The 24457-nt window shown below is 48.2% G+C and overlaps 2 protein-coding genes across 2 annotated transcripts; both read right to left on the bottom strand.

The window, feature by feature from the left end:
• Positions 1-963: 963 nt before the first annotated feature.
• Positions 964-1902, bottom strand: LOC137146941 (olfactory receptor 52D1-like). Its single transcript, XM_067538607.1, has one exon. The coding sequence runs from the start codon at positions 1900-1902 to the stop codon at positions 964-966; it is 939 nt and encodes a 312-aa protein (XP_067394708.1).
• Positions 1903-11483: 9581 nt separating this feature from the next.
• LOC137146940 (olfactory receptor 52P1-like) lies at positions 11484-18545 on the bottom strand. The gene is made up of 2 exons (XM_067538606.1): positions 18425-18545; positions 11484-12466 (listed from the first exon to the last, which is right to left on the bottom strand). The coding sequence occupies exon 2, from the start codon at positions 12420-12422 to the stop codon at positions 11484-11486; it is 939 nt and encodes a 312-aa protein (XP_067394707.1). The 5' UTR covers positions 12423-12466; positions 18425-18545.
• Positions 18546-24457: the final 5912 nt, after the last annotated feature.

The raw sequence follows: 24457 nt of genomic DNA, 5'->3' as shown, positions 1-24457 counted from the left end.
ACAACAATACTTAAATTTATAAGGAAAGATATATATATATATATATATATATATATATATATATATATATGCAAGCAGGCTAGTCTATAGGCTACAAATCCTCCCTTTGTTGGGGTGGTTGCAAAATGGACCCCATCACACAAGTGTGAATATGGATAGTTAATTGTTTGAGGGAATAATTTCACCACCTCCTCCTACAGCTCGTGGTGGAGGAAGAATATCATAGTGATGGTCTTGCATGTCCTGGTGCCTGACAATCATGGGTACCATGGATACATATTCTCCAATTTGTACGAGGTGGGTCTCTTTATGAGACAATAATGATTTCAGTGATAACCCTAGTGGGGGAATATAAACAAGGAAGGTTGGTGTATTTTGTCCCCAGTATGTGTACAATGTGTGTACCGAAAAGAACTGATAAGTGAGGGCAGATTTCATGGCTTTTGGGGGGGGGACAAAGCAAAGGAGAAAACTCCAAGTGTCTGCTAGGTAAGAGTTCAGAGAGACTGATTTGGGGAGACTCAGGACTGGAAGAGATTGTTGGGGCCTGGTGGAGGGCAGAATTGGGGACCTTGTGATGGCAGAGAGGGGGAAAAGAGTCAAAGATGGAGGAGAATGAGGAATGGTGAGAATCAACAGGAAAATAGGGCTGAGAACATATGAGAAATCATCAGGGCTGGTGATCTAAAAGTCACAGAAAGGCCAAGTGACAGGGTATGTGGGGCTGGAGGATGACAGGTGATTCTGAATGAGATAAGGTGATGGTTAGAGAGATGGAACTGAGCAATGTAGAGAGAACTACTTGTTGATGGAATGATAAAATATTAGGGGTGAGGAACTTCTGAAACTGTGAACTGCCACAAGGCTGAGCTCAGCCAAATTGGGACAGAGCACCCTTGATTAACGAGGACACATCCTCTCCCGCTCCTGTGACGCAGGTTTAAAGTCAGTGGCCCCAGGCGATCACATTCTGCACATGTATTTTCCCACTTTGTCACGAAGCTCTTTGGTTTTGACCCCATAAATGATAGGGTTGAGCATGGGGGGGACTACAACATAGAGGTTGGCCAAGAGGATGTGAACGTGAGCAGCAATGCCCTGACCGAACCTGTGTGTCAGGACGGAGAAGAGGACGGGAGTATAAGACATCAGCATCACACAGATGTGGGCTGTGCAGGTGTTGAGGGCTTTCTGGTGGGCTTTCTTGGAGGGGAGCCTGAGGACGGCCCTGATGATCAGCCCGTAAGACAGGCCAATGAGTGTCAGGTCTAACCCGATGATCACAAATGTTAGCACTAGGCCGTACGTCCGGTTGATTGTGGTGTCCCCACACGAGACCTTCATCACAGCGATGGGCTCGCAGTACGTGTGGGGGATAACATGGTTGGCGCAGAATGGCAGCCTCTGCAGAAGCAGGGGCTCTGGGAGAACCAAGAGAACAGCTCGTATCAAACCCACTAGCCCTAGCTTAGCAATTCGTGCGTTAGTGAGGATGGTGGCGTATCTCAGAGGGTCACATATGGCGATGTAGCGATCAAAGGCCATCGTCATGAGGACGGCTGAATGCATAACAGTAACCGTGTGAAGGAAGAACATCTGGGTGAGGCAGCCATCCAGAGTGATGTCTTTGGAATGGAACCAAAATATGCTCAGTGCCTTCGGCACGACGCAGGTAGAAATGCCGATGTCTGTGAGCGCCAGCATGCAGATCAGCAGGTACATGGGCTTGTGCAGGGTCTGCTCTTTGCTGACAACAAACAGAACCGTGAAGTTTCCCAACAGGCTGATGATGTAGAATGTAGAGAAAGGGATGGAAATCCAGATGTGGGCAGCTTCCAGCCCCGGGATGCCAGTCAGGATGAATGTTGGCAGGCCAGAGGGGGTTAGGTTGAAAGCTGACATGCGCTGATCAGGATCTGAAATGCTCAGGGTGCCTATGTAGGGAGAGAAGCCCAGCGAGGCGGGTTATGCACTTGGTAACAAACAGTACAGTAAATATTTCATTGTTACTAACTATCTAGAAAGGGGGGTGAGCAGTGAGATGGCAACATTTGCAGATGTCACCAAATCATTTAGGCGGTAATCCAGTCCAGAAATGTTCTCAGAGGGAGCTAATGAAGCCGGTAAACGAGCAGCATTATGGAAGACGATGTTCCATGGCAATAAGTGCAACGTATACGCCCATTGGAGGGAAAAACGTGAACTCCTCAAACACCTTACAAGGTTCTAATTTAACTGTATGAACTCTGGACTGAGACCTGGTGTCATGGTTCATGGCTCTTCGAAACCCTGCTCAAAGTACCAGCTCGGACAAAAACTAAGCAAAGTTTTGGGACATAGGAGGAGTGGGATGGGGAATAATACCAAAAATACAGTGTCATGAGATCAATCAATCGAAGTTTCGCCCTACTCTGCACTTCTCTGTGCAGTACTGAGCACCCTTCTCAAACAGGATATTGCAGAACTACAGGGGTTCAGGGAAGGGCAACGAGAAAGATCAAGGGCCTGGGGAAAATTTCATAGGGACAGGGGTTGAAAAGCCTTGGATTGTTACCTTAGAATGAAGAGGAATAAGAGGGGGTTTGAGAAGAGTCTATAAAATACTGACTGGTAGAGAGGATATCAAGAATGTGTTCTTCCTGTCTCATAATACAAGGTGAAGAGGACATTCATTTAAACTGAAATATGGCATATTCAAAACTGATTAAAAAAAGAATGCTTTCTTCACTCAGTGCATAATTAGACAGAGAAACTCATTGCCACAAGATGAAGTTGAGGCCAGAAGCTGAGCAAGAATAAAAAAGGTTTAGGACATTTGCATGGATAGTAAGACCATTCCATTACAATAGCTGTAGCTAAATAAATATCTTGGAATGCCTGTACGCCCTCGTGTCTCAGAGCACAAGCCAGTCTCTGGCTTTTAGGAGTTAAGGTGACACCCTCATGTCTGTCAGGTTATCCTCCTCAACACCTTCTTCAGCAGCCCCTGGAGAGTCACTGTGAGAGAGTGGATGGACCATAGCTCTACTCTACGATATAATTCCTCTTTTGTAAAGGAGCCAAGTTTTCCCCATGGAAACAGATGTTATGCCAGACAGGCACTTTGTGCTCAGTTACTTCCCTTGTTTCTTTTGGTGAGACATATCTCTGAGAAAGCATTCATGAAAGTAACACAGAATCATAGAATCATAGAATATTAGGTTTGGAAGGGACCTCAGGAGGTCATCTAGTCCAACCCCCTGCTCAAAGCAGGACTAACCTCAGCTATATCATCCCAGCCAGGGCTTTGTCAAGCCTCAGCCGTTATTCTGCCTTATTACTGACAGGGGTAACCAGGGACACCCATCAGCAACCCAGCTACTTACCCTTCCAATAGACACATGGACTCTAAGGTCAGAAGGGACCAATATGATCATTTAGTCTGACCTCCTGTACAACGTAGGCCACAGAACCTCACCCGCCCACTCCTGTAATCTACCCTTGACCTATGATGGAGTAATTAAAGTCTTCAAATCATGGTTTAAAGACTTTAAGGTAGAGACAATCCACCAGCAAGTGAGCCATGCCCCACACTACAGAGGAAGGTGAAAAATCCCCAGAGCCTTTGCCAGTCTGCCCTGAGGGAAAATTCCTTCTCGACCCCAAATATGGCGATCAGTTAAGCCCTGAGCATGTGGGCAAGACTCATCAGCCAGACACCTAAGAAAGAATTTTCTGTAATAACTCAGAACCCCTCCTCTAACATCCCTTCAGAGGATACTGGGATATCTACCAGCAGTAGTCAAAGATCAGTCAATTGCCAAACTAGGCTGTTCCATCATACCATCCCATCCATACATTTATCAAGCTCAGATTTGAAGTCAGCTACATTTTTTGCCCTCACTGCTCCCCTTGGATGGCTATTCCAGAACCTCACTCCTCTGATGGTTAGAAACCGGAGACTCATTTCAAGTCCGAACTTTCTGATGGCCAGTTTATATCCAATAGTTCTTGTGTCCACATTGGCGCTTAACTTAAATAATTTCAATTCCGCAGCTCATCCTAGTAGCCCTTCTCTGCACCTGTTCCAGTTTGAATTCAGCTTTCTTAAAAATGGGAGACCAGAACTGCACACAGTATTCCAGATAAGTTCTCACCAGCGCCTTGTGTAACGGGACTAACACCTCCCTCTCTCTGGAGGAAATATGTCGTGTGATACATCCAAGGACCACATTAAAATTTTTAATGGCCACATCACGTTGGCGGCTCATAGTCATCTTGTGATCAACCAGTAGGGCCAGGTCCTTCTCCCTTTCTGTCACTTCCAACTGATACATCCACAGCGTATATCAGAAATCCTTGTTATTAGTCCCTAAATGCATGAACTTGCACTTTCCACTGTTACATTTCATCCTATTTCTATTACTCCAGTTTACAAGGTCATCCAGATCTTCCTGTTTGATATCCCAAACCGTCTCTGTGTTCTCATGCTTGAATACTGATAATGTTTGCAGATGCCACAAAAATTGGGGGATCGTCAATAATGAAGAGGATAGGTCACTGATTCAGAGAGGTATGGATTGGTTCGTAAACTGGGTGGAGGGAAACAAAATGTGTTCTAGCAGAGCTACGTAGGCATATACTTCTAAGAACAACGAAGGTAGGCGATGCTTACACATCTATCGTGGGAAACAGTGACTCTGAACAAGATCTGGGGGCTGTGAAGGGATAATTAGCTAAACATAAGCTCCCAGTGCAACCCGGCAGCCAAAAGAGTTAATGGGACCTGATGTGATAAACAGGGGAATCTCAATAGATGGAGAGAAGTTATTTTAACTCTTTCTTTAGCACTGATGGAACTGCTGTTTGAAAATTTGCATGTTGATCCACAGAGATGTTTAAGGGGTGACTTGATAACAGTCTACAAGTAACCACCTAGGGAACTAATATTGAATAATGGGCTTTTCAGGATAGCCTGGAGAGGTGTAACACCATCCAATGGCTGGAAGTTGAATTCAGACAAATTCTAACTATAAATGATGTGTACACATTTTAAACAGAGACAGTAATTAACCATTGGCGCAATTTACCAAGGCTCATGGCAGATTCCTTATCACTGAGAATTTCTAAGCCAAGGTTGGATGTTTCTCTATAAACTCTGCTCTAGGAATTGCTTGGCGGCAGGTCTCTGGCCTGTGCTATACAGATCAGACTAGATGATCAGAGTGGTGCCGTCTGGCTGAGGGATCTGTGAACACGTCCCTGCAGCACATACAGGAGTCAGCTAGAGGCATTTTACCTGGAAGCTCCTGCCTGAATCTTACTGAAGGCATTTTTTGTTACTCATGACAGTGCTGGATTTAGCCCCAGAGGGAAGAAGTCTCATGTGACTTTGGAGTCTTGAAAATGACACGCTACGTGTGTTTCTCACATGGCTGAGGCAACCTGTGAGCCACGGCGTGGATGAACATTTCAGATAAGAAGAATACTGATGTGACCCCATAAAATCTCCTCCCTGAAGAATGTATGTACAACTGTCCCCATTAATTGCTAACGGAGCTGGCTAACAAATGATCCCAGAGAGTGCCGGGTTTAGCGTCTGTGTCCCAGTGGCTCACTGTGTCAGCCAGTGGCCAGGGTTTCGCCTGCCCGTGGCAGCTGTATTTACCTAGGCACTGACATGACCCAGAATTCCCAGCTCTCATTATTTACTGTGCACACTTCTCAGCTTGCTCGTTGTTCCTGTGTAGCGGCCCCCGAAGCCCCACACAGTGTGTGTGGTTGTAATAAAAGCAGCAGCACAGCACAGGTGACTTGGCATATACCACTGTGTGTGTGACGTCCCTCACCAGACAGAAACCTTCACTGATCCCCCTCGCCAAGAGAGCAGGTGGGACATGGGGCACCTCATCCCTGCAGAGGAAGAGCTGTGGGGAGCTCGGGGGTGGCTTGGTAGTTGTAGGGGTCATGGGTGACTGGGAAGCCTGGAGAAGATGCTGGTGCCCAGCGTAGTGTTGGAATAAGAGCAGACTGGAAGGGGGAAGGAGATTATAGATGGGGTCATATCTGATGGGAGACAGAAGCACTGAGGAGCAAAGATCAATGGTTCTTTCCACTGCGGAAATGACTCAAGTTCCGTAATTAACATTCAACAACTGTAAAAAAACATGGAAACAAAAATGAGTAAAGGCTGTGACACCCAGGCTGCAATTCCTTGGCTGTCCAGGGGAAAGAGGCCTTACAGGAGCCCAGACACACGCAGGGCCAGGAAAGCTCCCAGCACTGGCCTGGGACCAACAATCAGGAAGAAAAATTGTCTGTCTGTGTACCCCCACTCTCTACCCCAAAAGACCCAGTGCTTTACACCTGTCCATGTCTATCCCCCTCCCCACCCCACAAACCCCAGCCCTGCCACACAGTGATCCCGCTCATCCAGGAGCAACACCAGATGCCGGACACACCACACAGTGTCAGCTCGTACAAATACCTATGCAGCCGGGGTAAAACTTTGTGTCTCGCTGCGCCGGGGAAAGGGGGGATGGAGGAGGAGCAGCCTGCACAGCCTGTCTGGGGGTGAAGGGAACCCCAGCAGCAGCTCAGCGTGTGCAGGGAAGGAGAGGGACAGACCCGAGGGGAGGGGAGAGAGGACGTGGAGACTAAAAGGATCCAGCGCGAGTAGCTCTTCCTCAAAACAACACAAAGCTTTAGCGAATTCCCACCAGTTAGAAACCCAGACACAACTTCCTGATGTTGCTTTTACATGTTGGCAATAGCTGAAGTTGCCACGAGGCTGTTGTGGGATTGGTCACAGGAGGAAGGATGGGCTGGATGGAGGAAGGATTCAGATACAATCTACTACAGGGTGTTCACATTACAGACACCCCTCTGGTCCCAGAGATTGGAGGAGGTTTAGTTACATCTCTGTGGTGTGTGAATTAGGCAGTATGTCCATTCTCTATACACTGCACGTCCCTCCTCCCCCACCCACACACACTGTGCACATTTGGATCTCCCCTAGACAGATTTCTGACACTGCCTAGTTTCCTCTCAATGGAAAACATGCTTTTATTTTTACTGCATTTTGGTGCTTCTCATTCTGTACAGAACCAGAGACGCAGGGCAACAGAGAGAGCAGCCACCCTGATCGTTTTGAACCTGTACGCTGTGAGTTTAAGATTTCAGCCACTCTCCTGTCTGTTCTTCTCTGCTACAGATGAGTTCACCCATCCTTAGAGGCTCATGGCTGGAGAAAATCAGTCCTTTCATTTAAGTCCCTTAATGTGGATTTGGGGTGAAATCCTGGCCCTGATGGGAGTTTTGCCATTGATCTCATTGGGACCAAGATGTCACCTTTAGTGTTGACCTTTAGGGTCCCTGCTGTGAAGATCCTGGCTTCAGGTCCTGCAGCAGCGAGAGCTATTTTGTTCGGGTGCTGAAAGAGTCTGAAGGAAAACCCCTCATTTATGTGGCTTTCTGAGACCGGGTATGAAAGATGGGGATTTCAAAACACAAGGGCCCTGATTTTGATCTCAGTGATGCCAGTGTCAATCTGAAGTGAACCACTGAAGGCAGAATGTGAGAGCGGAATCTGGCCAGTCTGTAAAACCCTGTGTGACCCATTCGTGTTCTGAAATCTCGGGTAACACACATACTCACTGCAGAGGCTCTGGCTACACGTGTTAACCTGGCAATAACACTGCTGAATTGGAAAACTTGAGCAAAACAGACAAAAAAACAGAGACCAAAAAAAGGGAGATACTGAGGCAGATAGAAGGACACAGTAACAGACAAGGAAAATAAATATTTGTCTAAACTATTTACAATAAATCTTTATTCTCCGTGCTGGAGAATTCCTGCCCCAATTGCTTCTTACTTGAACCCTTCCCAAGCCTTAACACTAACTTTATTGCAGAAACAGGCAACTCACCAAAATCCCACACAGCAGACGGGAAAGCTTCTTCTGTGAACTGAGAATCCATGTACGAATCTCACGTCTGATACTTGTAATGCTGGACAGGGACCTTTATGATTCCCCTGTACAGTCCCTGCAGACTCTGAGTCTCAGATTGGCCAGGACTGTTTGACAATTCCCTGCAAACCCTGAGCAGCGGGAAGTGCGGAAATTATACCCTAGAGAATTTCAGCCTAGGATCCTCCTCTGGGGAGAAGAACTGAATCACCAATAACAGAGGCTCAGATTGTCAGAGCTCTGAGACTTGCAGACTTGCTAGCATGGTCCTGCACTGCCTAAACCGCAGAGAGAAAAGAAGAGCCAAGGGTTGGACGTGTTCATTTCTCTATCAGCATTTCTGTGCTGCTGCTCATTGTCATAGAATCTGAGCATCCGCTGCTACTCCCGGCTGATGAGCCCTGTGCTAAATCCCTGAGACTGAGATGTAGGATTTCCACACTGAGTAACAGTGCCTCCCATCCGATAGCCTCTGTCATGCGGGCTGGCTTGAGTGGGGGGGCATTTAGTGTATTGGGTGACATCAGTATGGCAGATCATAATAATCCATGTGGGATAGGCCATGTCAGGTACTGTTAGGAAGGTTATAATGTGCTAAGTAAGATAATAATACTTATGTTCATGTGTGATATGTGACATGGAAGTTACAGATGTATTTGAGATATCTGTATTTCAAATTGTTCTGCCTGGACAACACCCCAGATAGGAAGGCTGCAGAACAATGGCCTGCATAATGGCCCATTAAGGCATTCCCAGGTGCAAGGGGCCCTGAGGGAGAAGCCAGCATCACCACTGAGTCACCAGAACCTGCTTATGTGACTCTGGACTCCATGGCAGGCAGCCTACCTGATGAAGCATCAGGACTGTCCCATGTGGCTATGGACCCCAGGCACACCAGAGGAGTCACCAGGATTGGCCCATGTGACTATGGACTCCATTTTGGGACTTGTGACTGCCCACAGGCCTCATGGCTGGAGGAGGGGGTTTATAAAATCAAGCCAGAGAAACCATCTTGTCTTTGTTCCTGTCCAGTCTGACACACACCTATCTCTGGATCAATTCATCTTGCAACTGAACCGAAGGACTTAGACCCATCCAGGTACTGGACGTGAACCAGAGAGAACTACTCAAGCCTGCAAATCCACATTTCTTCCAGCGTGGGGGTGCGGTGGGCCTTTGTTGATCCAATAGGATCTCCGGTGTCTCCTCTGTGGGGTCAGGTTCTCCCTCAGTCCCCTGAGTAGTGGGTCCTCTGGCCATTGTGCAGGGGCTGCTGCCCAGGGCTGGATGTGGCCCAGCCGCTGAGGCCAGTTGGTTCAACGGAGTCGAGTCCCAGGGGCTGCGTGGGGCCTGTCCATGGCCATGTGGATGCAGGTGTCAGATGTAGAAGGGCTGGGTTGCCATTGGCCATAGCTCATCGCCGCCTCTGGGCCTGTCCACCTGGCTGGGGTGCTGCTCCCTTCTCTGGATAGTCCCTGTCATGGCTACCACTTGCCATGACTTCTCCCAGTCCCAGAGAGTCCTTCCCCACCTCCCAAGCTGGCAGCATGGCCAGGACTCATCCCTGCTCTCCCAGGCTGGGACCAGTCACAGATGGGCTGTCTGCCCCTAGTCCCCCAGCTCTGGACATCTCTCTTTCCCTGGCACTCTTCCTGTGCCACCTTCCTCTGGCCTCCCTCCATCGATCAGACCCTCCCCAAGGTCTGCTCTGGTTGCACAGACTGGGTCCCAGCCCAGCTGCTGCCCCCTCTCTTAGCAGAGAGTTTGGCCTCCTCTCCCCGCAGGGCTACCCAGGGCAGCTCACCCCACATCCCCCCCAGCCCTGCAGTGTCTCTTCTGAGCTGCCTGAGACACGGGCTCTGTGACCTACTGTAGCCCTGGGACGTGGCTGTCACCAGAGCCCTGGGCTGTCTGGTGCATTGCCTGGGGTGAGGCCCAGCCCAGAGAAACAGCACCTGGTCACTAATAAAAGCAGCGAGTTCTGGGGTGGGGATCTTGTGACTGAGACTGTCTGCTGTCAAGTTTTGTGCCCTGGACATTATGCCCCTGAGAGTGTGATGTTGTTGTTGTCCTAGAAAACCACAGGATGATCCATTTCTGGCTTGTCCCTGCCCTCCTCTGCTCTTAACCACCAGGCACAGGGAGTGGGGCTTGCGCCTCGAGACTTACTGCAGCCTGTACTGCTTTTTAGGGCACCCAACACTTTGTAAATGGCCACGATTCTCCTAATAAACAAACCCCATTCCCCACTCTCCTGGGTAACAGGGGCTGCAGCCACCGTTCTCAGGGGAATCTGCCAGCCACTCAGTCATCATTCAGCAGTGCTGAATGCTATCGCCTTCTCCACCAGTCCCAGGATGGCCTTCTTCAGAGGGTGGGAACAGTCCACGGTGACTGCAGGGGCAGTGGGAGAATCCCTGCTCAATACAGCACCGAGCTCTTTGTAAAAGAGACAGGTCCTGGGAGCGACTCCAGACAGCATGTCGTGCTGGTCCGTAAATTATCGGCAGGACTCCCTCATTTCCTGCCCCTTTGCCCATTGTCCTGGTGAATCCTAGGTTTTGCATTGCTGTGGGTAGCTCTGTTCCTGTGGGAATGCCACAGCTGTTCCTGCAGATGCTCCTCTCTGCGCCGTCCCAGGGAGTCCAGACCTAGGCCCTATGAAATGTATTTTATTAATGTGGGTTTGGGGATCCATTATTTTCTCATTTCATTTTTTTTCCATTTAAAAAAAAATTAATTCCATAAAAATGGGGTTTTGAATGAAAATGGTTTGATCCATTAACCATTTCAGTAGCTGTACTATAAATGTATAAATATCTTCATAACTGGATTGCAATGGGATACACTGATTTCATATAAAAAAAATCCTACAATTTCAACACAACATTCTGCAGATATACAGGATATGGTGAAAGGAACCGTTTTAAATCACTAGATCGGGGCCCCCCATAGGGGGAATGTCGTCTTCCCCCGGGCAATCTGGAACCAGATCCAGGGCATCGATCTCATTCAATGTGGAGGAGAGCTCCCCTCCCGCCACCATAAGGGGTTCCCCGGCAGCAGCTGAGGGGACAGTTGCCATGGTGCCAACGGGGGGACCAGGTAACAAAGGGGTGTGGGGATTCCTGCTGGGGCCCCCTCAAGAGGGACTCCAGAGAGAGATGGTGCAACCCACATCTGCGAACTTGGCTGCCTCGGCCGCTGCAGCCCACTGGGCCCCAGCATAGGGTGCGAAGAAGGGTTTGGCATCAGTAGCCCCCTCCGTGGTCTTACAGGGGCTCCCCCAGCCCCGCATGGCGAGGGGGGGGCTGGGTTCCAGCCTAGCACTTGCTGCACTTGCCCTGCACGAGCACCCGCTCTGCTGAGGTGTAGGGCTGGTCAGCGGGGGCAGGAGAGGGGGGCAAGGGCACAGGGGTTGGGACTCGGGAAGGCAGGACAGTGGGGGGGGAGAGGAATCCCCCTGGACTGAGCCCGCGCCGGTGCCATCCTTTCCCCCTTGTCACGCAAGTTTAAAGTCAGTGGCCCCAGGCGATCACATTCTGCAGGTGTATTTTCCCACTTTGTCACGAAGCTCTTTGGTTTTGACCCCATAAATGATAGGGTTGAGCATGGGGGGGACTACAACATAGAGGTTGGCCAAGAGGATGTGAACATGGGCAGCGATGCCCTGACCAAACCTGTGTGTCAGGGCAGTGAAGAGGTTGGTAGTATAAGACATCAGCATCACACAGATGTGGGCTGTGCAGGTGTTGAGGGCTTTCTGGTGGGCTTTCTTGGAGGAGATTCTGAGGATGGCCCTGATGATTAGCCCATAGGACAGGCCAATGAGTGTCAGGTCTAACCCGATGATCACAACTGTTATCACCAGGCCATACAGCCGGTTGACTGTGGTGTCCCCACACGAGATCTTCACCACAGCGAGGTGCTCGCAATATGTGTGGAGGATAACACGGTTAGCGCAGAATGGCAGCCTCCGCAGTAGCAGGGGCTGTGGCAGAACCAATAGAACAGCTCGTATCAAACCCACTAGCCCTAGTTTAGCGACTCGTGCGTTGCTGAGGATGGTGGCGTATCTCAGAGGGTCACATATGGCGACGTAGCGATCGAAGGCCATTGTTAAGATGACGGCTGAGTGCATAGTGGTAAACACGTAAAGGAAGAACATCTGGGTGAGGCAGCCATTCACAGTGATGCCTTTTAAATCAAACCAAAATATGCACAGTGCCTTCGGCACGACGCAGGTAGAAATGCCGATGTCTGTGAGCGCCAGCATGCAGAGCAGCAGGTACATGGGCTTCTGCAGGGTCTGCTCTTTGCTCACAACAAACAGAACCATGAAATTTCCCAACAAGCCGATGATGTAGAAAGTAGAGAAAGGGATGGAAATCCAGATGTGGGCAGCTTCCAGCCCCGGGATGCCGTTTAGGATGAATGGTGAAGGGCCAGAGGGTGTGAGGTTGAAAGTTGACATGAGGTGGTTGAGTCGCCGATCAGGATCTGAAATGCTGAGGATGTCTGTGAAGGGAGAGAAGCCCAGTGAGGGGGTTATGCATGTGATAACAAATAGCACAGTAAATAATTCATAGTTATTAACAATCTAGAAAGGGGGCTGAGCAGTGAGGTGGCAACATTATTGCCCTGTAGTCGGCACTGGTGAGGCAACATTTGGAGTTCTATGTCCAGTTTTGCGCCCTCCACTATGAAAAGGATGTGCAGAAATTGGAGAGAGTCCAGCAGAGGGATATAAAAATAATTATGGGGCTGGAGCAAATGACTTATGATAAGAGGCTGAGGGAACTAGACTTGTTTAGTCTGCAAAAGAGAAGAATGAAGGGTGATTTGATAGCAACTTTTAACTGCCTGAAGAGGGGGTTCCACAGAGGATGGAGGAAGGCTGTTCTTTATGGTAGTAGATGACAAAACAAGGAGCAATGATCTCCACTTTCAGTGGGGGAGGTCTAGGTTGGATATTAGGAGTAACTTTTTCACTAAGAGGGTGATGAAGCACTGGAATGGGTTACCTAGGGAGGTGCTGGAATCTCCATCTCTTGAGGTTTTTAGGGTGCAGGATGCTAAACTGTTGGCTGGGGTGATTTAAATTGGGTTGGTCCTGCTTTTTTCAGCCATAGTCCAGTCCAGGGATGTTCTCAGAGGGAGCTCACTAAGTCTAGTGAACGAGACGCATGATGGGAGATGACGTTTCATGTCAATAAGTGCACCGTATACGCCTGCTAGAGGGAAGTTGAAGCTAGACAGACTCTGACTGTAAATAAGATATACACTTCATAAACAGAGAGTAATTAACCATTGCAGCAATTTACCAAGGCTCATGGCAGATTCTCCATCACTGAGAATTTCTAAGCCAAGGTTGGATGTTTCTCTATAAGCTCTGCTCTAGGAATTCCTTGGAGGCAGGTCTCTGGCCTGCGCTATACAGGAGGTCAGACTAGATGATCACAGTGGTGCCTTCTGGCCTGGGGCTCTGTGAACACGTCCCTGCAGCACGTACAGGAGTCAGCTGGAGGCATTTTATCTGCAAGCTGGTGCCTGAGCCTAACTGAAGGCATTTTTTTTACTCATGACAGTGCTGAATTTAGCCCCACTGGGAAAATGTCTCATGTGACTTTGAAGCTTTGAAAACGACAATCTAGGTGTGTTCTTCACAGGTGTGAGGTTTCTCATGATACATGGCATGGATGAAAGTTTCAGATGAGAAAATTACTGATGTGACTTCATAAAACCTCCATCTTTAGAAATGTATGTACAACTGACCACATTAATGACTAACTAATGACAGCTGACTAACCAATTATCCCAGAGAGTCCCAGGTTTAGCGTCTGTGTCCTAGTGACTCACTGTGTCAGCCACTGGCCAGTGTCTCTCCTGCACCTGGCAGCTGTATTTACCTAACACTGACAGGACCCAGCATTCCCAGCTCTCATTATACACTGTGCACACTTCTCAGCTTACTCGTGGTTGCTGTGCAGCAGTCCCCGAAACCCCACACGGTGTGTGTGGGAGCAACAAAAGCAGCACTGTGTGTGTGATGTTCCTCCCTTAGCCAAGCGAGACATGGGACGGGGGCACCTCACCCTGCAGAGGAAGACTTGTGGGGAGATTGGGGGGCTCAGAGGTTGTGGGGGGCCACAGGTTCCTGGGAAGCCTGGAGAAGACACTGGCTCCCAGTGTAGTGTTGGAATCAGAGCAGCCTGGGAGGGGGAAGGAGATTATAGACGAGGTCAGATCCGATGGGAGATGGAACCATCTGAGGAGCAAAGATCAATGGTTCTTTCCACTGAGGAAATGCCTGAAGTTGCATAATTAACATTCAACAACCGTAAAAATAACCTGGAAACAGGAATGAGTAAAGGCTGAGACACCCAGGCCTAAATTTTCCGGGTCGCCAGGGGAAAGAGGCCCTGAGACTTGCCCAGACAGAATCAGGGCCATGAAATCTCCCAGCACTGGCCTGGGACCAACAATGAGAAAGAAAAATTGAATTTCAGCAGAGCTGCCTGTCTGTCCATGTACCCCTCCCTCCTCACCCCCACAACGCCCAGCGCTGACACACAGTGATCTCACTCAGCCAGGACCAACACCAGGTGCTGGACACACCACACAGCGACAGCTCGTACAAATATCTACACAGCCTGGGTTAAATCCTGGGGAAAAGGGGGATGGAGGAGCTGCCTGCCCAGCCTGTCCGGGGGTGAAGGGAACCCCAGCAGCAGCTCAGCCTGTGCAGGGAAGGAGAGGGACAGACCCGAGGGGAGGGGAGAGAGGACGTGGAGACTAAAAGGAGCCAGCGTGAGTAACTCTTCCTCAGAACAACACAAAGCTTTAGTTGTTGAGGTATTGGTCACAGGAGGAGGGATGGGCTGGATGGGGAATGTGTCAGAAACAATCTACTACAGTGTGCACACATTACATTACAGCCTGAGACACCCCCTGTCCCGGGAGATTGCAGGAAGTCTAGATACACCTCTGTGGTGTGTGAATTAGGCAGGATGTCCATTCCTTCTTTCACCTTGTTACAGGACTCTGCACCACTGCGATCCGGATACTGCATGTCCTACCCCACAGACACACACTGTGTGCCTGGATCTCCCCAAGTGAGATTTCCAACACTGCCTCGTTTCCTCTAAGCCAGAAACATGCTTTTATTTTAACTGAATTATGCTGCTTTTCATTCTTTGTGGAACCAGAGATGCAGGGGAACAGAGACAGCACATCCCTCCCCCCCAAAAAAATGTCACCTTAATTGTTTTGAACCTCCTAACTGTGAGTTTAAGATTTCAGCTACTCTTCTGTCAGTTCTGCTCTGGTCCAGATGAGCTCACCCATCCTTATAGGCCACTGGACGACTCCACTTGAAGTCACTGGAGGCTCATGGCCTGTGAAAATCAGGCCATTTATTTAAGTCCCTAAATGTGGATTAGGGTGAAATCCTGGCCCTGATGGGAGTTTTGCCATTGATCTGAATGGGACCAAGATTTCACCCTTAGTTTGGAACTTTAGGGTCCCTTCTGTGAAGATCCTGGTTTCAGGTCCTTCAGCAGAGAAAGCTATTCTGCTAGGGTGCTGAAAAAGTCTGAAGTAAGACCCCCAGTTTACATGGCATCCAAGAGAGCTGGCTGTATTTTAAAGAAACCTTATGGAGGGCACAGGAACAAACCATCCCGATGTGCAGAAAGAACAGCAAATATGGTAGACGTCCAGCTTGGCTTAACAAAGAAGTCTTTGGTGAACTTAAACACAAAAAAGAAGCTAACAAGAAGTGGAAGCTTACTCAGATGACTAGGGAGGATTATAAAAACACTGCTCGAACATGCAGGAATGAAATGAGGAAGGCCAAAGCACAATTGGAGTTGCAGCTAGCAAGGGACGTGAAGGGGAACAAGAAGGGTTTCTACAGGTATGTTACCAACAAGAGGAAGATTAGGGAAAGCGTGGGCCCCTTTCAGAATGGGGGAGGCGACCTAGTGACAGAGGACGTGGAGAAAGCTGAGGTACTCAATGCCTTTTTTGCCTCTGTCTTCACAGACAAGGTCAGCTCCCAGACTGCTGTACTGGGTGGCACAGAATGGGAAGGAGGTGAACATCCCGCAGTGCTGAAGGAACAGGTCCAAGACTATTTAGAAAGATTGGACATACATAAGTCCATGGGGCCGGATGCAATGCACCCGAGGGTGCTGCGGGAGTTGGCTGATGTGATTTCAGAGCCAATGGCTATTATCGTTGAAAGCTCGTGGCATTTGGGTCTCTGATGACTGGAAAAAGGCAAATATAGTGCCCATCTTCAAAAAAGGGAGAAAAGAGGACCCAGGGAACTACAGACTGGTCAGCCTCACCTCAGTTCCCGGAAAAATCATGGAGCAGGTCCTCAAGGAATCCATTTTAAGGAACATGGAAGAGAGGAAAGTGATCAGGAACAGTCAACATGGATTCACCAAGGGAAAGTTATGCCTGACCAACCTGATTGCTTTCTATGATGAGGTGACTGGCTCTGTGGATGTAGGGAAGGTGGTGGATGTGATATACCTTGACTTTAGCAATGCTTTTGATACAGTCTCTCACAGTATTCTTATCAGCAAGTTAAAGAAGTATGGGATGGATGAATGGACTATAAAATAGATAGAGAACTGGCTAGAGCATAGGGCTCAATGAGTAGTGATCAATGGCTCCATGTCTAGCTGGCAACCGGTCACAAGTGGAGAGCCCCCAGTGGTCGGTCCTGGGGCCGGTTTTGTTAAACAACCTAATTAATGATCTGGAAGATGGGGTAGATTGCACCCTCAGCAAGTTTGCAGATGACACTAAGCTAGGGGGAGAGGTAGATAACCTGGAAGGTAGGGATAGAAGGACCTAAACAAACCAGAGGATTGGGCCAAAATAAATCTGATGAGGTTCAAGAAGGACAAGTGCAGAGTCCTGCACTTAGGAAGGAAGAATCCCATGCACAGTTACAAACTGGGGACCGAGGAGCTAGGCAGCAGTTCTGCAGAAAAGGACCTGGGGGTTACAGTGGACAAGAAGCTGGATATGAGTCAGCAGTATGCCCTGGTTGCCAAGAAGGCTAATAGTATTGGGCTGCATTAGTAGCAGCATTGCCAGCAAAATGCAGAAAGTGATTATTCCCTCTATTCGGCGTTGGTGAGGACGCATTTGGAGTATTGTGTTCAGTTTTGGGCCCCCCACTACAAAAGGGATGTGGAGAAGTTGGAGAGAGTCCAGTGGAGGGCAACAAAAATGATTAGAGGGCTGGAGCACAAGACGTATGAGGAGAGGCTGAGGGAACTAGGCTTGTTCAGTCTGCAGAAGAGAAGAATGAGAGGGGATTTGATAGCAGCCTTTAACTACCTAAAAGGGGGTTCCAGGGAAGATGGGGCTAGGCTGTTCTCAGTGGTGACAGATGACAGAACAAGGTGCAACGGTCTCAAGTTGCAGTTTGGGAGGTCTAGGTTGGACATTAGGAAAAAGTTTTTCACTAGGAGGTGGTGAATCACTGAATGGGTTACCTAGGGAGGTGGTGGAATCTCCATCCTTAGAGGTTGTTAAGCTGCGGCTTGACAAAGCCCTCGCTGGGGTTGTTTAGCTGAGGTTAGTCCTGCTTTGAGCAGGGGGTTGGATTAGATACCTCCTGAGGTCCCTTCCAACTCTATGATTCTATGATTCTCTACATTATTCTCCTGCTGTGGCTAGGCTTTGGGGACTCACTCTGGCCCCCTCTAAAGAAACATTTCTTCGTTGAGCCCTAACAAACTCATTCCGCATGTGGCTCCAATTCAGAGCCGTTCCAAGCACGCCTAACTCACTTTCAGCTGCCCACACCCAATAGTCTTCTGTGCTAACAGCTAGCGGTAGATCTTTCTTCCCCCTGTCAGGCAGGTAATTTACATTAACACACACACTAGCTAGTTCACTAGTTTCCAATTTCTTAACTGCTATCCCTTTCCAGTCTGGACTAGGTTTTAAATAGAGATCCACCATTTTCACTAGCATCTCATAAACAGGGTTCTGATTTTCCTTCATTGCCAGTCGCTGAGTCCTCCAAGCCCCGAACGTACCTGAGTCTGCTAAGAGACTAGAAGATATATTCAAAGTATTGAGAGGTGAGAATTTGTCTGTCACCCCCTGCCTTTCCAAGAGTTCAATTTCACATCTGTCCTGCTGTGTAGCTTTATCTGCCCATTGCTTTGAGCAGGGGGTTGGACTAGATGACCTCCTGAGGTCCCTTCCAACTCTAATATTCTATGATTCCTCTGAAATTGAGACATTGTCTGTTCACTTACAGAGCTAACAGCCTGGAGACATTCAGGTTCCAACATCGTTGTCTTTCCACTATACCAATCAAGCACAGCCAGTGTTGTTGTGTGGCTGTTTAATCTTCCTGATAATTTTTCCTTCATCTGGACCCTTTTTCAAGATATTCAAACTGGACCTTTCTAAAACAAAGTCAGTGAATCCATTCACCTGTGAAGAGCTCTGGCAGTTAGAAATGGAACCACTTTTCCCAACATAGAAACAGTTGCTTGCCACAGGCAATGATTCGTCCTGAGCTGACTTAATTAATTCGCTTTCACATCCTTCAGCTGCGGAAAACTACTTGCAAAAGCTGCTAGGAGATTTTATTTCTTCAGCAGCAGTTTTAGGCAACAATCCATTTCCCACAGAAATGCCCCTTCCCTCTTCAGCCAGAGGCTGCTCTAAAGAACCATTTTCCTCAGCCCCGACAGACTCTTTCTGGGTTTCAGTTAAGTCCAGGACCAAATCTGATACCACTGGCACCCCCTCCATTTGCATGAACTGAGAACCACGCCCCGTCTGCTCGTTAGACAGAACCTGGGAGATAAACTCTTTCTCAGCAGATAACCTGCCTCTCTTAACATTCAAACAAACTGGAATGTCCCCCCCTTTGTCCCAGCTGACATGGCTGTTTCCAGACAAACTTTTGGGGACCAGGGTAACTTCCCCCATGGGCAAGTCATTTCCTCCAACAGACACAGGCTTAGGAACACTTCCTTCCCGGGTCTCAGTTGAATCCAGAACCAGCATAAGCTGACCAATACTTTCCTGCCTGCTTCACAGACAGCACCCTGGGGATCACCTCCCCCCAGGAGATAAACTGCTGTTCTGAACATACAAGCTGCTACTCTCCACCATCCCAAGGCTAGAGACACTCTTCTCCTTGTCACAGCATACCTGGCTAGACACAGACAACTGCTTACATTCATGCACACTCCCTTCACACATTTCCCCATTGATCACTGGTAACACAGGAGACTTACTTTTACACTCCCTCTGGACTGGGTGACTGGTTATGTATATTTACCATATGATCATCAAACATATTAAAACTGCTATAAACTGGAAAGATTCTCTCCCAAGCGCTGTTAAGAGAAGCTGGGCTTCCAGAAAGACACAGTCTCTGCTTTTCCAGGATCTGGAGTTGGAGTCTGGATTTTTCCTCCATTCCTTGGATTTTACGTTGGGCTTCACATTCAAGTTTGGAAATTCTTGCCTCAGCTTCTAGTTTCAGCCTTCTGAGTTCCTCCTCATCTTTTCTTCCTCTCTCATGCTGCAGACACTGCCTTTTTCTCCAGGCTTGCAACTTGATAGATCACTTTGTCTGATTGTGAATCACTCATCCTGAGTAGCTTTATTCTTTAACACTCTCAATATCAAATTTTAAAATTTGGAATAGCGTGAGGTTCTGATCCCAAAACCCAATATTCTGGCTCTGTGGATCTTGCTGAATACGCCACTGTGATCCATCCTGTGCCCAGGGTAGCCACCTGAAAATGCCGAGGTCAGGGCAGGCTGTAAAAGGAGAGCAGATTCTCCCAGCACTGGTGGGTGGCACTGAAGCCAGACTTCCCAACCAGCCACAAACTGCACTTCTGAAACCCCACAGAAGCCAGTACACAAATGCCCACAGCCCCCTTTACTGCATTTCAGCCTCTGGCTCCCAAATCAGCACTAGGTCCAGCAAAGAGACCAGTTATTTAAACTCTCTGCTTTTTACTACAAAGGGTCAGCCACAGTACCAGATCAATGTAAGTTTGGATCTTACCTAAAATACCACGCTGCCAGTAACTAAAACTAAAGGTTTATTGTAAAAAGAAAGAAATAAACCATAAGAGAAATGTTAAAGGGTCAAAGCAAATCAGATACATGGAAATGATTGAAAGTCCACATATATCAGGTTTCTGGGAGAATTGTGGAGTTGCAGGCTTGTACAGTTCCTCTGGGACACATCCAGTACCCGGATGGGTCTAAGTCCTTACGTTCAGTTGCAAAGTGAATAGATCCGGAGGCAGGTGTGTGTCTGTAGCTGGACAGGAACAAAGACAAAATGATTTCTCTGGTTTGATTTTATAAACCCTCTGGTCTTGGCCATGCGGTCTTGTGGAATGTTGCAAGAACTAAAATGGAGTCCAGAATTACATGGACCAATCCTGGTAACTCTTCAGCTATGCCTTTAGTTTCTTCCTGGGCCCTTTGCTTCTGTAAAGGTTTTGATGGGCCATTAAGTGGGCTACTGTCCTGCCGCCTCTCTGTCTGGGGTGTGTCCCAGCCAGCACAATTTAAAACACGGGTACGTCAAATATGTCCATAACTTCCATTACAGATATAACACGTGAACATAAGTATTGTCATCCGATTTAGCACATTATAACCTCTCCAACAGTACCTGACATGGCATATCTCCATGAATTACTATGATTTTGACACACTGATGTTAACCAATATGACAAATGCCCCTGCCTCCCCCCAATCTAACCAGTGTGACAAATGGGGATTTAAAAATTCAGGGGCCCTGATTTTGCTCTCAGGGATTCCAGTGTCAATCTGGAGTGAGCCACTGAAGGCAGAATGTGAGAGCAGAATCTGGCCAGTCTGTAAAACCCTGTGTGACCCATTCGTGTTGTGAAATCTCAAGTATCATAGATATCCACTGCAGAGACTGTGGCTACACTTCTGAACATGGCAGTAAAGTCACTGAACTTAAAAACCAGTGGAAAAAGCACAGGGACCAAAAGTGGAAAATACTGAGACAGATAGAAGGACAAAGTAAGAGACAATGAAATTATCTTAAAAAATATTTGTCTAAACTATTTACAATAAATCTTTAGTTCCAGTTTTAAATCCCTTCATGTTTCTGACAATATTAAACAGTTCAAGTCTCTGTGCTGGAGAATTCCTGCCCAGATTGTTCTTGACTCAGACCCTTCCTGAGTCCTTAACACTAACATTATTGCAGAAATAGGCAACTCACCGGAATCCCATGCAGCAAAGAAATGAAATCTCCTTACTGTGACCTGAGAACCAGTGTACAAATCTCACGTCTGGCACTTGCAGTGCTGTACAGGGACCTTTATGATTCCCCCGTACAGTCCCTGAGGACTCTCAGGTTGGCCTGGACTTGGTGACAATTCCCTGCGCTCCGTGAGCAGTGGGAAGAGCAGAAGATAGGCCCTGGAGAATTTCTGTCTAAAAGCCTCCCCTGGGAGTGAAGAAACGATTCACTGATAACAGAGGCTCAGATTGTCAGAGCACTGATTCTTGCAGACTTGCTAGAATTATCCTACACTGCTAAAACCCCAGAGAGAAAAGAAGAGCCAAGGGTTAGACACGCTCATTTCTCTATCAGCATTTCTGTGCTGCTGCTCATTGTCATAGAATCTGAGCATCTGCTGCTACTCCCGGCTGATGAGCCCTGTGCTGAATCCCTGAGACCACGACGTGCACGTGGACAGGCTCTTGTACATCCTTGTTTCAAATGTAGGATTTCCACACACAGTAACAGTCCCTCCCATCCGATAGCCTCTCTGACAGAGGGCAGCACAGATTGCCCCAGCTTAGTCATAAACCCCTCAGGGTGCAATATCCTGCCATGGGGAAGCGCAGCTTCCTGAGCCCCCTTCAGTGATCAGCAGGTGCCCTGAAGCCTGTGGACTGACGGCCTTTGTCTCTTTATTCCAGCTACAGTAACTGCACAGGCTGTCATTGGGGTGGGGAGGGTGCAGGGAGATGTTCAGCGGTGAGTGAGGTGCCCATTGTCCATCCACATTCAATGGGACTCTGCTGCCCACTGCCCTTGTGCCTTTGACAACCTCCCCCTGGGGTCTAGTGGATCATGCGCTGATCTGGAATGCGGGTGACCTGGTCAATTTCTGGCTCGGCCACGGACATCCTGTGTGACCTCGGACATGTCATCTCTAAATCTACTGTGGACCTCAGTTTCCCCTCTTTAAAGTAGGGAGAGCACATCACTGCCTCAGGGGTTTGTGGGGATAAAAAATCTTTAATTGTGGGGCATCTGTATGGGGACCAAGAGTGAGGAGGGCCATATGAGGACCCAGAGGTACAGCAGTGCTTGTTTACCTCAAGCAGCATTCCTGCACCTTTCAGGACTCCGCTCTATTGTGATCTGGACACTGCACACACTACCCCGCACACTGTGCGTTCCTCTCCCAGTCAGTGCAGGAGCAGTCCTGTGCCCCTATTCTCCCCCTCCCGGGTCCCCACAACTCCTGCTAATATCCACAATCCAAGCTTGTGGGAACTCCATTTAATCTACCGCTTTGAGTATCTCCTTGTATCATTTTCATTGGCCTCTCAGCATTCATACTCCCATTTTCAACTGTCCATAAAATACGTCTGTGGGGAATCACTTATCATCCAGCCCAACGAAAAAACACTTCCTAACCATTCATAACTGTTGTTCTTCAAGAGGCGTGGCTCCTGTCCATTCCAATGTAGGTGTGTGCGCGTTATGTGCACCGTCGGTGGAAGCCTAGTGGTACCTAGTGGTATCCGTTGGGTCAGCTCTCGTGCTCCCTGGAGTCGTGCCTTCATGGTGCTGGTACATGGTGTAGTAATAATGAGAGCTTAAGGCCTGCAAACAGGCTAAGGCTTAAGGCCTAAGTGGAAATAGCCAAGTGAACAGAAACCAGCCTGTGAATTTACGACCTAACTGAAACTGGTACGGAGAAAACACTGATACTGCAAGCATACACGTTTCCAAAATATTACTAATATGCAAATATTACTAAAAATACACAACAGGTTCAGAAGGCACAAAGACATCCTGACAACAAAGAGATAACTGACTTCCTGAAATGACACTTTGAGGAATAGAAGTGTGTAAAAAGGTGATAAATAGAGTTGTTTTGCCCAAATTGTCCATCTACGGTAAAGGGTGGTATTACACTACGTCAAGAGGGTGGCAGCTACCTACTTCGAAGGGGGCAGAGGGGCAGGTGGGAGGGTTCTTGGAGTGGACATGAGCAACACACCTCAAAGAACAACAGTTACGAAAGGTTAGGAACCCTTATTTTCTCTTTCAGTGCTTGCTCATGTCAATTCCAATATAAGTGACTCCTACGCCATTGTGCAGGAGGAGTGATTGGCATTTGTTGGCACGCAGACTGCGGAACCGCTTTGCCAAAGGTGGCATCGTCTCTGGTTTGCAGAGTGAAGGTGTAGTGCGATGTAAAGGTGTGGATTGAAGACAACATTGAAGATGTCCCAGATCGGGACCTGTACCAGGAATGCTTCTGAAAAAGCTCGTACCCTTGTGGAATGCACTGTCATGGCAGAAGCGGGTGCCTTTGCAGAGTTGTATAATGGACTTGATCCATGATGAAATTCTTTGGGATGAGACTGGAAGGGCTTTCATCCCATCGGCTGTTGCCACAAACAGTTGAGTGGTCTTTCTGAACGTTTTTGCCCTTTCAATGTAGAAGGGAAGAGCGCGCCTGATGTCCAGAGAGTGAAGTCTCCGTTTTCGGCTGTTGGCATATGGTGTCTCATAGTAGTTTGGAAGGAATATGTCGTGATTCACGTGGAATTGTGAGACCACCTCTGGAAGGAAGGGTAGGTGAGGATGCAGCTCAGTCTTGTCCTTCAAGAAAATCATGTTTTAGGCCTCTAAACTGAGGGCTCTGATCTCTGAGATCCTTCTGGCCAGAGTGAAGGTCATCAAAAAGGCCGCATTCTAGCGAAAGTAGAGGAGAGAGCACATCACAAGGGGCTCAAATGGGGGCCCTATGAGCCTTTATAGGACTAGAGTGAGATCTCAGGCGAGGATTGACTGGCACATATGACGGTACTGCCTGTTCAGGCCCTCGAGAAAATGGACGTCTTTTGAGTTGGTGAAGGCAGTTCAGCCATTGACCCACACCAAAATCACGGCCAGGTGGACTCTGATCAATGACACTGATAGCCCATGCTATTTTAGGTGTAGTAAGTAGTCCAGGATGAATGGTATAGATGGCTTCAGGGGCAAAACACCTTTCTGCACAGGCCAGATCAAGAACCTCTTCCACTTTGCCAGGTACATCACTCTACTGGATGGTTTTCTACTCCTAGAAGGATCTCATTAGTGGGTCCAAGCATGTGAACTCTAAGGAGTTCAGCCTTGGAGTTTCCAGGCTGTGAGATGCAGGACTCGAGGTTTGGGTGATGTACGCAACCATAATCCTGGGTAATCAGATTTGG

The sequence above is a fragment of the Emydura macquarii genome, unplaced genomic scaffold (genome assembly GCF_026122565.2).
Source record: "Emydura macquarii macquarii isolate MOO-44397 ecotype Brisbane River unplaced genomic scaffold, CSIRO-AGI_Emac_v2 contig_497, whole genome shotgun sequence".
Lineage (NCBI taxonomy): Eukaryota > Metazoa > Chordata > Testudines > Chelidae > Emydura > Emydura macquarii.
This window is presented reverse-complemented; position numbering and strand designations above follow the sequence as displayed.